At 38.8% G+C, this 13,625-nt stretch overlaps 2 protein-coding genes across 2 annotated transcripts; one reads left to right on the forward strand and one right to left on the reverse strand.

Annotated features, from left to right (window-relative positions):
• Positions 1–497: 497 nt before the first annotated feature.
• On the forward strand, positions 498–2,336 carry LOC120429898 (tyrosine--tRNA ligase, cytoplasmic). The gene has a single exon (XM_039594992.2). The coding sequence runs from the start codon at positions 567–569 to the stop codon at positions 2,142–2,144; it is 1,578 nt and encodes a 525-aa protein (XP_039450926.1). The 5' UTR covers positions 498–566; the 3' UTR covers positions 2,145–2,336.
• Positions 2,337–8,980: 6,644 nt separating this feature from the next.
• Positions 8,981–10,342, reverse strand: LOC120429903 (10 kDa heat shock protein, mitochondrial). The gene is made up of 2 exons (XM_039594996.2): positions 10,183–10,342; positions 8,981–9,884 (listed from the first exon to the last, which is right to left on the reverse strand). The coding sequence occupies exons 1-2, from the start codon at positions 10,183–10,185 to the stop codon at positions 9,585–9,587; spliced, it is 303 nt and encodes a 100-aa protein (XP_039450930.1). The 5' UTR covers positions 10,186–10,342; the 3' UTR covers positions 8,981–9,584.
• Between the last annotated feature and the right edge of the window lie 3,283 nt (positions 10,343–13,625).

The raw sequence follows: 13,625 nt of genomic DNA on the forward strand, positions 1-13,625 counted from the left end.
CCGGCCATCGATCGACGTGTCGTGTCCACCTAACAGCGACCATTCACCAGCTGGCCCAGGTTCGATGGTAAGCTGGACACAAAGTCGAACATCCACAACATCAAATTCACCTGGTTTTATTCTGAAAAATGCTCCTCTCCAAGCAAAGCTCCTCCAGCAGAAGGAATTGTCCCCGCATCTCACACACCGAGTCACAACCACGTCGATTTTTATCCGGATTTGGTGGCAAATTTAGCCCTACTTTTAGCGCCGAAAAGAAGAAATTTATCGAAAATGTTCTAGAATTTGTTGTTTTTGCACACAACGTAAACCAAATGTGTAAGCAAACGTCAAATGACGTTTTGGTTTCAGCACAATGAACCACCCTAACACAGCAGTAGTTCCAGATTTTTCCGCTAGGGGCGCTTTGGTCAAATCGGAGGGGGCTGGGGGCTCGATTCACGGAGGTTACTCTTTCACCAGTTTCCTTTCACCCAGGACGAAGCAGATTGTTCCGTCCACCTCGCGGCAGTCGAGTCGATTCTTTTTCTGGTGCAAAGTGGTTAGTTCTTGCGAAATAGACGAAAATGACGGCCCTCACCGCGGAAGAGAAGGAGCAGCTGATCGTGCGGAACCTGCAGGAGGTGCTGGGGCAGGATGCGATGCGGACCGTGTTGAAGGAGCGGGACTTGCGGATCTACTGGGGCACGGCGACGACCGGCAAGCCGCACATTGCGTACTTTGTGCCGATGTCGAAGGTGGCGGATTTTCTGAAGGCTGGGTGTGAGGTGACAATTTTGTTTGCGGATTTGCACGCCTATTTGGACAATATGAAGGCGCCGTGGTCGCTGCTGCAGGAACGGACCAAGTACTACGAGGCGGTTATAAAGGCGATGCTGACGTCGTTGGGGGTTCCGCTGGAGAAGTTGAAGTTTGTGCGGGGCACGGACTATCAGCTGTCGAAGGAGTACACGCTGGACGTTTACCGGTTGTCGTCGGTTGTGACGCAGCACGACGCGAAGAAGGCCGGAGCGGAGGTGGTGAAGCAGGTGGAGCATCCGTTGATGTCGGGGATTTTGTATCCGGGACTGCAGGCGTTGGATGAGGAGTACTTGAAGGTGGACGCCCAGTTTGGTGGGGTTGACCAGCGGAAGATCTTTACGTTTGCGGAGAAGTATCTGCCCCAGTTGGGATATGGGAAGAGGGTGCACTTGATGAACCCGATGATTCCGGGGTTGGCTGGGGGGAAAATGTCTTCCTCGGAGGAGGATTCCAAGATTGATTTGCTGGACAGTGCCGCCAAGGTCAAGTCCAAGATCAAGAAGGCGTTCTGCGAGCCTGGAAATATCGAGGACAACGGACTGCTCAAGTTCGTGAAGCACGTCGTCTTCCCGATGTTCCCGGCCGGCGAGGGATTCCAGATTCGGCGCAAGCCCGAGTTTGGCGGAGACAAGTGCTTCGACAATTACGAAGATCTGGAGGCTTACTTTGCCGCGCAAGAGCTGCACCCGGGAGATCTAAAAGCGTCCGTCGAAGTCTACATCAACCGGCTGCTCGACCCCATCCGGAAAGCGTTCGACGATGACGCGCACCGGCAGCTGACGGAACGAGCCTACCCGACGGCCGGCGGTGCGTCGAAGAAGGGTGCCGCCGCCCAAGCGACCAGCGAAAACACCCCGGACAAGGCTGAGTTCACCGTCGGTCAAATCGTCGACGCCAGCAAGCATCCAGACGCGGACACGCTCTGCGTCCTGACCGTGGACATTGGCGGCGACGTGAAAAAGTCCATCGTCAGCAACCTGATGGCGCATTACGAGCTGGAGGCCCTTAAGGGACGCCTGGTGGTCACGCTGACCAACATGAAGTCGAGCAAGATGCGGGGCGTCGAGAGCGAGGGCCTCGTCATGTGCGCCTTCAACGCGGACAAGTACGAACCGCTGGCGGTGCCCGAGGGCACCAAGGTCGGCGAGCGGATCATCGTCGAAGGGTTCGACAACACGAAGGCCGAGGTGGCGCAGCTGAACCCGAAGAAGAAGGTTTGGGACAAAATCCAGGCGGAGCTGAAGACGAACGCCGACGGCGAGGCGCTCTGGAAGGAATTTTCGCTGCTGACCATGAACGGGGATCGGATCACGTGCGGACTGAAGGGATGCAACATCAAGTGAAGCGAACAAACTTAGTAAAGTGATGAAATTATGCCTACTCGGAAGAAGAAAAACAGTGAATCATGCTGCGGTAGAGAAAAATGTTTTATTTATTTGTAAGAGCGTCATCGAGCTAAGCTAAGTTTGCATTTTTTGTGTACTCGTTCATTTTTTCATGGAATAAATTCGTTTTTTGAAGAAGACGCTTTCAAATTAGATGTTTTATTAGGTGGAGTTTAAGAAATTCCAGGGTGACTAAACCGGTGTGATTTTTCGGCAAAATGTCGGCACACCAAGCATACTTGTTTGAAAAAAAGGTGTATAATAATTATTAACTTATTTTATGAACTTTTGTAATAAAATTTTAAACTCAATTCGTTTGAAGCTTTAACTCAATATTTTTTTAATGGGTTTGGGAATGATAATGCTTTATATAACATTAAAATATTTTTTTACTTAGTTAAACAAACTGAAAAGGAAACAGTAACTTTAAACAGCATCATAGCTCTTAAGAGAAGACCTCAGTTTGATAGAATTTCAACGATTATCGCAAGTTTCAGTTCCATTTTGACGTATTGCCTAAATATTTTTAAAACTATTCTAACTTGAGTTCGGTTAAAGTGTTTTTTTTGCAGTAAAATATTTTAAAAAGGGTTAAATAAATTCAGTAAAGAGCATAGGTAAATAAGTAAATAAAGCTTGATGTTCATAAATCGTGAAATAAAAACTATCGAATCAAATTTAAAGTTTTGTATGCTCACGGAAAAGAATTAAATTATTTCTTTTTGAAAATATGAATTTAAAAAAACGTCTCTTTGGATCTAAGGTGTTTCCTCAACATTATTTTTCCTGAAATAGCACTCAGCTAGCAAAATCTAAACTTGGAAATATTTAACCTCTCAGCAATGAAATCAATGTTGATTTAACAAGTTGTCAGTAATAAACATATCTGGAGTCTTTTTTTTTTTTTTTTTTTTTGAAGTGGTCCAATAAACCAAATATTCAGTTTTTGCTTTTTGCTCCAGATATTGTCTGTGATTTGAATGTTTAAACATCAAATTTGAGTATTTTTAAAAGAAAAATCCAGTTTATTAAGGACTCCAATTATATTATTAATCTTATGCGAAAGGTTTGAAAAGACATAACCTTTAAAAAAAAATCTTGTTTTTTTCTATTTTAATATTTTATCAATACGTTAAAAGTCTTTCCAATTTTGTTTCGTTCATAACGATAAGAGTTTGATTTTTTTTTACATTTAAGATTTTTCTATAAATGAGATCCAAGATCCACTCAAGTCGGGAAGAGTCTGGAATCCTAAGAATACCCGCATGAAAAAAAAATCTAATTTTTGAATAATTTTGTACAATTTTCAAATTAAATTCACTCAATTTTTCTTTAGTAACTTACTTTAAATTTAGGGTTCCTTTCACTAATTTAATCTATTTGCGAATGAAAAGGTTTATTAAGACATAAAAATCCTACTAAACAGTAGATGTATTTGACACAGATTTTTATAATATTTTTTCATCAATCAAAACATTTTATTATTTCTTTTTGTTTATCAACAACAAAGTTGATGAAAAACTAATATAAAAATAATGCCTAATTTTAGTGATAATGGCTACCATTAACGTATAGTTCAACTTTTTTTTTGTGGAAAATATTTTTAATTGTCTAACTAAATTTAATAAGTCATTTAAATATTTTTTTCTAAATGATTTCCTTGTACTTTTTTGTGAGTATTGGTAAATTATTCTAGATAAAGCTGGATTTTCAGTTATCGGAAAAAAATCTATTTAAAAAAATGAATTTACAAAAAAAAATCCACAAATGTTGGTATAAGTTATTCCAAATATTTTTAAAGAATTAGTTCTATCAATCATTTCACAAAAAAAAAGTAGAAACACATAGAATCTTATCAAACCAAATATCAAACTGTTTTTTTTTTCATTGAAAAAAAAAATAAGGCAGTTAAATACCGACAACTAGATAAACCAACATTAATTCAAAAAATTAATCACAAAATGTACCAAAGTTAAAAGAAAACTTAGTAAAAACATTTTTTTACGTATTTCTAGATATTTTCTGAATTCTTTGAAATTATTAATTATTGAAACAGCAATCATGTATTAAAATGAAGAATAAAATTTTAAATTCATTAAAATTTTAACATTGCAATTATAAATATTTTCAAACTTTCGGTTATATCTCAAAGACTAATTGTTTATGTTTCTATTCTAAATCAAAATAATGAGTGCTTCCATTTTTCAAAGGTTTTATTTTTTTTAAATTTGTTGTTTAATTTCTGTTTTTACGAAAATTGTCAATAGTTTTATTTATTTAAATTCATTTAGATTTCAATTTTAATGATGTATAAAGTATTTTGTGATATTGTTAGTATATTTTTTTTAAATCAATGAGATTTTTCAATGTTTACGGATTTTGGCAAATTCACGCCTTTCCCAATTTCCCAACAAGAGCTGCCACCCTGTAAAGGTCATCATATTTAAGCTTGATTGATAAAAATATAAAATCAAGACTAAATTTAAAATATCTAGAGTTTTTTTTTATTAGGTCCTATAAACATATGAAAGACAATAGTTTATTGGTCCTTTTCAAAAAAAAACTCTGGATATACTTTAGGGACGACATTCGAAAGAAACGACGACTGTTGGTATCCAACTGATCCACGAAGCGAAAAAAATCACCGGGCTCCAGGCGGGACTTGAACCCGCAACCTCCTCATTAGTACTGAGACGCACTGCCAATTGTACCACTGAGGCCCTTGAGATTCTAGATGTCTCAAGCCACCTTAGTGCTACGTGTGACAATTTGGTATCTTTTCCAGCCTGAGAACAGTAGACTTAGATCGCTTTGTGTTCAGTCGGTATCGTCATCATCGTCGTCTCTTTCTGGCGAATGCCGCTGAGCAGGAAGAGTGAGACTATGGCTTCATCCAGGAAGATCACAGCGGGGTTTGCTGCTTGTTATCCCTTTCGAGGCATGGGCTCCCGTTTCTTGCTCGGAACGGTTCGCATTACTGCAATGGATTTTTATTATTGTTTTGTATCGACACTAACGACATGTCTCCGATTTTTACTTTAGGGACGACATTCGAAAGAAACGACGACTGTTGGTATCCAACTGATCCACGAAGCGAAAAAAATCACCGGGCTCCAGGCGGGACTTGAACCCGCAACCTCCTCATTAGTACTGAGACGCACTGCCAATTGTACCACTGAGGCCCTTGAGATTCTAGATGTCTCAAGCCACCTTAGTGCTACGTGTGACAATTTGGTATCTTTTCCAGCCTGAGAACAGTAGACTTAGATCGCTTTGTGTTCAGTCGGTATCGTCATCATCGTCGTCTCTTTCTGGCGAATGCCGCTGAGCAGGAAGAGTGAGACTATGGCTTCATCCAGGAAGATCACAGCGGGGTTTGCTGCTTGTTATCCCTTTCGAGGCATGGGCTCCCGTTTCTTGCTCGGAACGGTTCGCATTACTGCAATGGATTTTTATTATTGTTTTGTATCGACACTAACGACATGTCTCCGATTTTTACTTTAGGGACGACATTCGAAAGAAACGACGACTGTTGGTATCCAACTGATCCACGAAGCGAAAAAAATCACCGGGCTCCAGGCGGGACTTGAACCCGCGGGTTCAAGTCCCGCCTGGAGCCCGGTGATTTTTTTCGCTTCGTGGATCAGTTGGATACCAACAGTCGTCGTTTCTTTCGAATGTCGTCCCTAAAGTAAAAATCGGAGACATGTCGTTAGTGTCGATACAAAACAATAATAAAAATCCATTGCAGTAATGCGAACCGTTCCGAGCAAGAAACGGGAGCCCATGCCTCGAAAGGGATAACAAGCAGCAAACCCCGCTGTGATCTTCCTGGATGAAGCCATAGTCTCACTCTTCCTGCTCAGCGGCATTCGCCAGAAAGAGACGACGATGATGACGATACCGACTGAACACAAAGCGATCTAAGTCTACTGTTCTCAGGCTGGAAAAGATACCAAATTGTCACACGTAGCACTAAGGTGGCTTGAGACATCTAGAATCTCAAGGGCCTCAGTGGTACAATTGGCAGTGCGTCTCAGTACTAATGAGGAGGTTGCGGGTTCAAGTCCCGCCTGGAGCCCGGTGATTTTTTTCGCTTCGTGGATCAGTTGGATACCAACAGTCGTCGTTTCTTTCGAATGTCGTCCCTAAAGTAAAAATCGGAGACATGTCGTTAGTGTCGATACAAAACAATAATAAAAATCCATTGCAGTAATGCGAACCGTTCCGAGCAAGAAACGGGAGCCCATGCCTCGAAAGGGATAACAAGCAGCAAACCCCGCTGTGATCTTCCTGGATGAAGCCATAGTCTCACTCTTCCTGCTCAGCGGCATTCGCCAGAAAGAGACGACGATGATGACGATACCGACTGAACACAAAGCGATCTAAGTCTACTGTTCTCAGGCTGGAAAAGATACCAAATTGTCACACGTAGCACTAAGGTGGCTTGAGACATCTAGAATCTCAAGGGCCTCAGTGGTACAATTGGCAGTGCGTCTCAGTACTAATGAGGAGGTTGCGGGTTCAAGTCCCACCTGGAGCCCGGTGATTTTTTTCGCTTCGTGGATCAGTTGGATACCAACAGTCGTCGTTTCTTTCGAATGTCGTCCCTAAAGTAAAAATCGGAGACATGTCGTTAGTGTCGATACAAAACAATAATAAAAATCCATTGCAGTAATGCGAACCGTTCCGAGCAAGAAACGGGAGCCCATGCCTCGAAAGGGATAACAAGCAGCAAACCCCGCTGTGATCTTCCTGGATGAAGCCATAGTCTCACTCTTCCTGCTCAGCGGCATTCGCCAGAAAGAGACGACGATGATGACGATACCGACTGAACACAAAGCGATCTAAGTCTACTGTTCTCAGGCTGGAAAAGATACCAAATTGTCACACGTAGCACTAAGGTGGCTTGAGACATCTAGAATCTCAAGGGCCTCAGTGGTACAATTGGCAGTGCGTCTCAGTACTAATGAGGAGGTTGCGGGTTCAAGTCCCGCCTGGAGCCCGGTGATTTTTTTCGCTTCGTGGATCAGTTGGATACCAACAGTCGTCGTTTCTTTCGAATGTCGTCCCTAAAGTAAAAATCGGAGACATGTCGTTAGTGTCGATACAAAACAATAATAAAAATCCATTGCAGTAATGCGAACCGTTCCGAGCAAGAAACGGGAGCCCATGCCTCGAAAGGGATAACAAGCAGCAAACCCCGCTGTGATCTTCCTGGATGAAGCCATAGTCTCACTCTTCCTGCTCAGCGGCATTCGCCAGAAAGAGACGACGATGATGACGATACCGACTGAACACAAAGCGATCTAAGTCTACTGTTCTCAGGCTGGAAAAGATACCAAATTGTCACACGTAGCACTAAGGTGGCTTGAGACATCTAGAATCTCAAGGGCCTCAGTGGTACAATTGGCAGTGCGTCTCAGTACTAATGAGGAGGTTGCGGGTTCAAGTCCCGCCTGGAGCCCGGTGATTTTTTTCGCTTCGTGGATCAGTTGGATACCAACAGTCGTCGTTTCTTTCGAATGTCGTCCCTAAAGTAAAAATCGGAGACATGTCGTTAGTGTCGATACAAAACAATAATAAAAATCCATTGCAGTAATGCGAACCGTTCCGAGCAAGAAACGGGAGCCCATGCCTCGAAAGGGATAACAAGCAGCAAACCCCGCTGTGATCTTCCTGGATGAAGCCATAGTCTCACTCTTCCTGCTCAGCGGCATTCGCCAGAAAGAGACGACGATGATGACGATACCGACTGAACACAAAGCGATCTAAGTCTACTGTTCTCAGGCTGGAAAAGATACCAAATTGTCACACGTAGCACTAAGGTGGCTTGAGACATCTAGAATCTCAAGGGCCTCAGTGGTACAATTGGCAGTGCGTCTCAGTACTAATGAGGAGGTTGCGGGTTCAAGTCCCACCTGGAGCCCGGTGATTTTTTTCGCTTCGTGGATCAGTTGGATACCAACAGTCGTCGTTTCTTTCGAATGTCGTCCCTAAAGTAAAAATCGGAGACATGTCGTTAGTGTCGATACAAAACAATAATAAAAATACTCTGGATATATTTATTTTTAAATTTTTGCCATCCCCTTTGTTCTAGTTCAAACATTAATCACGTAGACACTTTTTTGGAAATTCTAGAAACATTGAATTTTTAACAAATTTGGACTCTATGAAACGGATTGAAGTACAGAACTTTTAAATTTTTGTCTTCCCTTCCTTTAAAATTGGTCTGAAAAATCAGAGGGCAAAAAAATATTTTTTCAAAAACTTCAAAATTTCAATTCAAATTTAGATGCTATCAGCTGAAATCAATTTAAAATGCATTCCCCTGCGTTTAGAATCATTTTAAGCATGTTTGGGTAGATTTAAAAATCCTTTGAATTTTTGAAAATTTTCCATGTTTATTATCGCAAATTTTTTTTTCGTCAAATATTACATTATTTTTTTTAAACTAATGATTGCAAAACAACTGAACTAGTGTAAAATGCATTTTAAAACACTTTATGCATTCAAATATTGAAACCATGGCTTGTTATTTCAATATTTATATTTTTTTATATATATTATGAAAGCAGAGAGCAGGTATAAAACTCAGAATAAAACAAAAACTTTACAAAATAAATGGGTTGTAACTAACATGCTGAAAATAAATAAGGAATTCATAAGACAAGAGAATTAAAGTTTTACGTAAAACATAAGTAGCTTAAAATGACCTCCAAAACACGTTAATAAAAGAAAAGTGCAGTATACTTGAATGTTCGGATTTCAAATCAACCTACGCCAACTTTCAATTCGGTTAATTATTTTTATTCAACAGCAAATAAACTAATAGAATCGTACTCCTTATCGCTCTAACTAAATGAGGTACATTCACGCACACATCATCGCAATCACACTCTGCAATCCTGTCTCGTGCACTCTCGGTCGTTACAATCTTCCACCGGCGCGGGTCGCGCATCGCGGGATGTCCTTCCGTGTCGGTCAGCGTCGGTAACCTAGCAAGTTTCTCGTGTTCAAACCTCAACGGAACGAGGTCCAGCGCGCGCGCGTCGCTTCCAATCGTGGCAGGAGCAGTAAAATTAAGCTTCTTTTAGTGGTCCACACGATTGGATTGAAGAGCTTCCCCCTTCGGAAGAAGCCTTGTCGCTAAAGTAAGTGATTTAAATGCGATTCAAACGAGCCTTCTCCGGCGGGGGTCGTCAACTTGGGCATCAGATTCTAACGTCGTTTCTCAAACTCGGTCTCGCGCACACGGAACGAATACACACATCTTAACTCCTAACTTTTCTTAAGCTGTAAATTGTCTCAGAGTCGAATCTCGACCAGTTCTCCCCGCCTCGTCGGATGTTTGACGCGGATGGACTTGGACCTGCCGGTGGAGAACGCGGCCCGATTCTAATCGATTTTGGCCAGAATGTCCGACTCGCGGAACAGATGGTACTCCTTGGCGTCGCCGAGGTCCACCTTGGTGCCACCGTACTCGGGCAGCAGCACCTTCTCGCCGACGGTCACTCCGAGCGCGACGTGCTGGCCAGTTTGGGCGTTGCGGGCTCCGGGTCCGACCGCGATCACCGTTCCCTCCAGCACCTTCGACTGGGCCTTCTCCGGCAGCACGATGCCACCCTTGGTCTTGGTCAGGGCCTCGGCACGCTGCACCAGGACACGGTCCAGCAGCGGAATCAGACGACGGGAAGCCTGCGGGTGGACAAACATAACCTCAATGTACACTGTTGTCAAGTGAGATGCTTCCAGAAGTGACAGCAAAACATGGACCGGGGAGTTACGTAACATGATTGACTTGGAAATGTTGAAATCAACCGAATTTTGAGATAAAATCACCCATCTTTGATAAATAACTACTAAATTTATCAAATCTATCATCACATCAAACCAAAATAACTTAAAATTACCGAAAAACCTCAAGATTTCATCATCCACTAAAACTCAAACTCCACCCCGAAAAAAATGCCAAGAACCAAGCAAGTCAACTCACCATTTTTGCTCGAGAAATTTCACTGAACACAGTAGGCTGGAAGCGGCAGCAAGGATTGTCCTCGAGGATTCTCAATCACAGAAACTTCTCGAAACGCCGGGCAATCGACCGCACACTCGAAGGGAGATAATTTTGGGGGCGACCACGCTGGTTGGGCTCTGATTTGACAATGATGAGAGAAGGAGGAATTTTCTCGAGAGAAAAAAAAAGTTTGACAGCGCAGTGTTGCCAAAAAAATGGTTGATGATGAAAAGGCCTGCACGGAAAAATAAATGTTGGTGTGGAATGGATTTTTTACTCACTTTTGACTTGAATGTTTGGTGTACTCATGGCGTGGGTACGGGCAAAAGATTTTTGTTCACGAGAAAAAAAAAATCACGATCAGCGATGGAAATGTCGAAATGGTAGTCGAGATGGATCACAAACGGTCTTCTTAGACTTCAACTGACAGCGCAAAGGAAAAAAATATTCGAAATGGTAACAAATATTACAGAGAAGATTTGCCAGTTCGAATGGAACTGCCTTCGAATTAGCGAATCAGAATTCGTTAAATTGGAACTTGATTGGAACAACCGACAGCTGTCAAAAGCAAAAAACCTGAAAAAAAACAATATGTAAAAACCTCTTTTTTTAAATAAAACCTTGAAGACTAGTTTTAGAGCACGAAAATATAATTCAAAACAAATGATAAAAAAAAAAACAGAAAATTGGACCAATACTTGCCAAGATATCATCAAATGAATTAACTCAATTGAACTCAGGAAAATTTATCAAAATAAGCTAAATTCAGTGGGTGGAATTTTGCGACAAGGTGTAACGGCGGAAGGGCGACCGACGCGGTCAATAAAACGCGATTTAGATTTACTTAATATAAAGCGCGTGTATTTACTTCGGTAACTTTTCAAGAAGTGAGGCGAAGTTAAGCTTCCCTCCAAACAGCGTTTGACAGCTAGCGCGTGCACTGGCGGCGCACTAAAGTGGGGGCACACGGGTTGCAAGGGGTTGCACACTCAATAGAAAATTCATTTCATTTATAAATTCACAGACTAATTCACAGATATTTTGTAAATTTGTATCAAGAATTTTGGTGATACTTTTTGCTCGAAATTTGTTTTTTTTTTAAAATAAAAATTGCTATTTGCTAATTTGGAAATCCCGAGATTGCCTTTCAAGGCCAAATCTCAAACTGAAAGCTCGAATTTTAGTTTTTGCTCGGAATGAAGTAAGAGGAAAAGGTAGAATAGAAAATGTCAGTAAAAAATCTAAAATTTTAATATTCCTGATTCATAAATTCTAAAAAAATTATAAAATTAAAAACAGAATTTTTGAATTCCAGAATAGTAGAATATCAAAATATCCGAATTTTAATTTTGGGAATTTTACAATTTCAAAGCTTCAAAATTTTAGAAATTTAAGGATGTTTTCGAACATTTGAAACTTTTGAAATTCAAAAATTTAAAGAATTTTAGGAAATTTAGAAATTTTTGGAACTTTTTAAAAGTTCCAGGAATCTTAGGAATTTTAAATTAAAAACAAAAATTTAGGAATTCTACTAGTGTATGTATTGAGGAGTTTTAAGAATTTTATTTTTTTTAGGAATTTCAAAAATTTATCGAATGTTATTATTTTTTAGAATTTAAAAATATTAGAAATTTGTATTATTATTTGGAATTTTAAGATTTTTTGAAATTTTAGGAATTTCTCGAATTTCTAGAGTTTAAGGAATTTTAAGAATTTTTGGATTTTCTAGAATTTTTTGAATTTTAAGAGTTTTTATAAATTTTAAAAATGTTTAAAATGTTAGAAATTGTAGGATTGTTAATGACATTTTTTTGAATGTAGAATTTCAGGAATTTGAGGAATTTCATGATTTTTTTTGAATTTTAGAGGTTTTAGGAATTTTAGTAATTTTTATTCTACTTATTCTATTTTTAGAAATTTAAAGATTTTTAAAAATTCTAGGGATTTTTTATAATTTTTGAAATTTAGGATTTTTGAGAAATTTTAGAGTTTTAGGAATTTTAGGATTTTTTAGAAATTTAAAGATTTTTTTTAATTTTAGGATTTTTAAAGATTTTTTTAATTTGTTAATTCTAAGAACATCAAAAGTTGCATTTTTTTTATTTTAAGGATTTTAAAAGATTTTTAGAAATTTATATGATATGACTTTTCGGATTTTGAGAATTTTTTAGGAATTTAAGGATTTTAGTGTGATTTTAGGATTTTTTGGAACTTTTATAATTCTAGGAATCTTATGAATGTTAGGATTTAGTTAAATTTAGGATTTTAGTAGTTTTTAGAGTATTTTTTTTAGTTTTCAGTAAGATTTCTTAAATGTATAAGAATTTTCAGGAATTTTATAATTTTTGGAATTTCATAAATTTGATAAATCGTCGCCAACATTTCAAAAAGCATCATGTACAAACCATGCGTTTTGAGAAAAACGCATTTGAATGTTGAGCATCCATTTTCAATTCCCATTTTAATATAAAAGCAAAATAAGATGTTCTAATGATAACAAACGATGAAAAACGTGGCTTTTATTGATACTTGATCATCCAAAATCAATAAAACATTATTTCCGTAATTTTATTTGAGAAAAACAAACATAACTTCTTTTGAAATCACCAACGTCTATATTACCCTGCTGTCATTGAGGGGGACGCTTTGTTATGATTCGTTTTTCTTCGCCGAATGTACATGGCGCTTTGTTCATGTTGCTTTTTTTTCGTCACGAGGTTCATGTAGTCTTTTGTTTGACAGTTTGACAGGGCTATATAAACAGGGACTGCTGATGGCAGAGATTTTGTTTATGTTGCTTTATTTAAAATCATTATTAAACAGACTTTACTGAAGTAACTTTTGCCCATTTTTGGTGGAGAGATAGCTTATTAGGAGTACTTTCAGAATATGCAATAACCTAGAAAGTGTCAAAATGTACATGATGCCTTTTGAAATGTTACCGTCGAAATTTCAGGATATTTGGAATTTAAAGATTTTTGTGGAATTTTTGGATTTTTTTTTGAATTTTAGGAATTTCAGGAATTTCTAGAGTTTAAGTAATTTTATGAATTTTTTGGTTTTCAGGAATTTTAGGAGTTTTAGAAATTTTAGGGTGTTTTTTTATTTTTTTAGGATTTAAATTTTTTTAGCAATTTTCAGAATTTTAGGAATTGTAGTATTTTTAAGTATGTTAGAAGTTTTAGAACATGTAATCTTTTTAGAAAGTTTAGGATTTTTTTAAGTTTTTCGGAAATTTAAAATACTTTTGGCATTTCAGAAACTTGTAGGTTCCTTGTATTTTAAGATTTTTAGAAAATTTAATTAATTATTTCAGGATTTTTTTTTTAATTTTTAGGATTTTTAAATTTTTAGAAAATTTTTGGAATATCAAGATTTTTTGGAATTTTAGGAATTTTATTCATTTTATGATTTTTTAGAAT

Source organism: Culex pipiens, chromosome 3 (assembly GCF_016801865.2).
Source record: "Culex pipiens pallens isolate TS chromosome 3, TS_CPP_V2, whole genome shotgun sequence".
Taxonomy (NCBI): domain Eukaryota; kingdom Metazoa; phylum Arthropoda; class Insecta; order Diptera; family Culicidae; genus Culex; species Culex pipiens.

Bases quoted from the DNA above. Each gene is read 5' to 3' on its own strand.
- LOC120429898 (XM_039594992.2), top strand. From the start codon at position 567: ATGACGGCCCTCACCGCGGAAGAGAAGGAGCAGCTGATCGTGCGGAAC.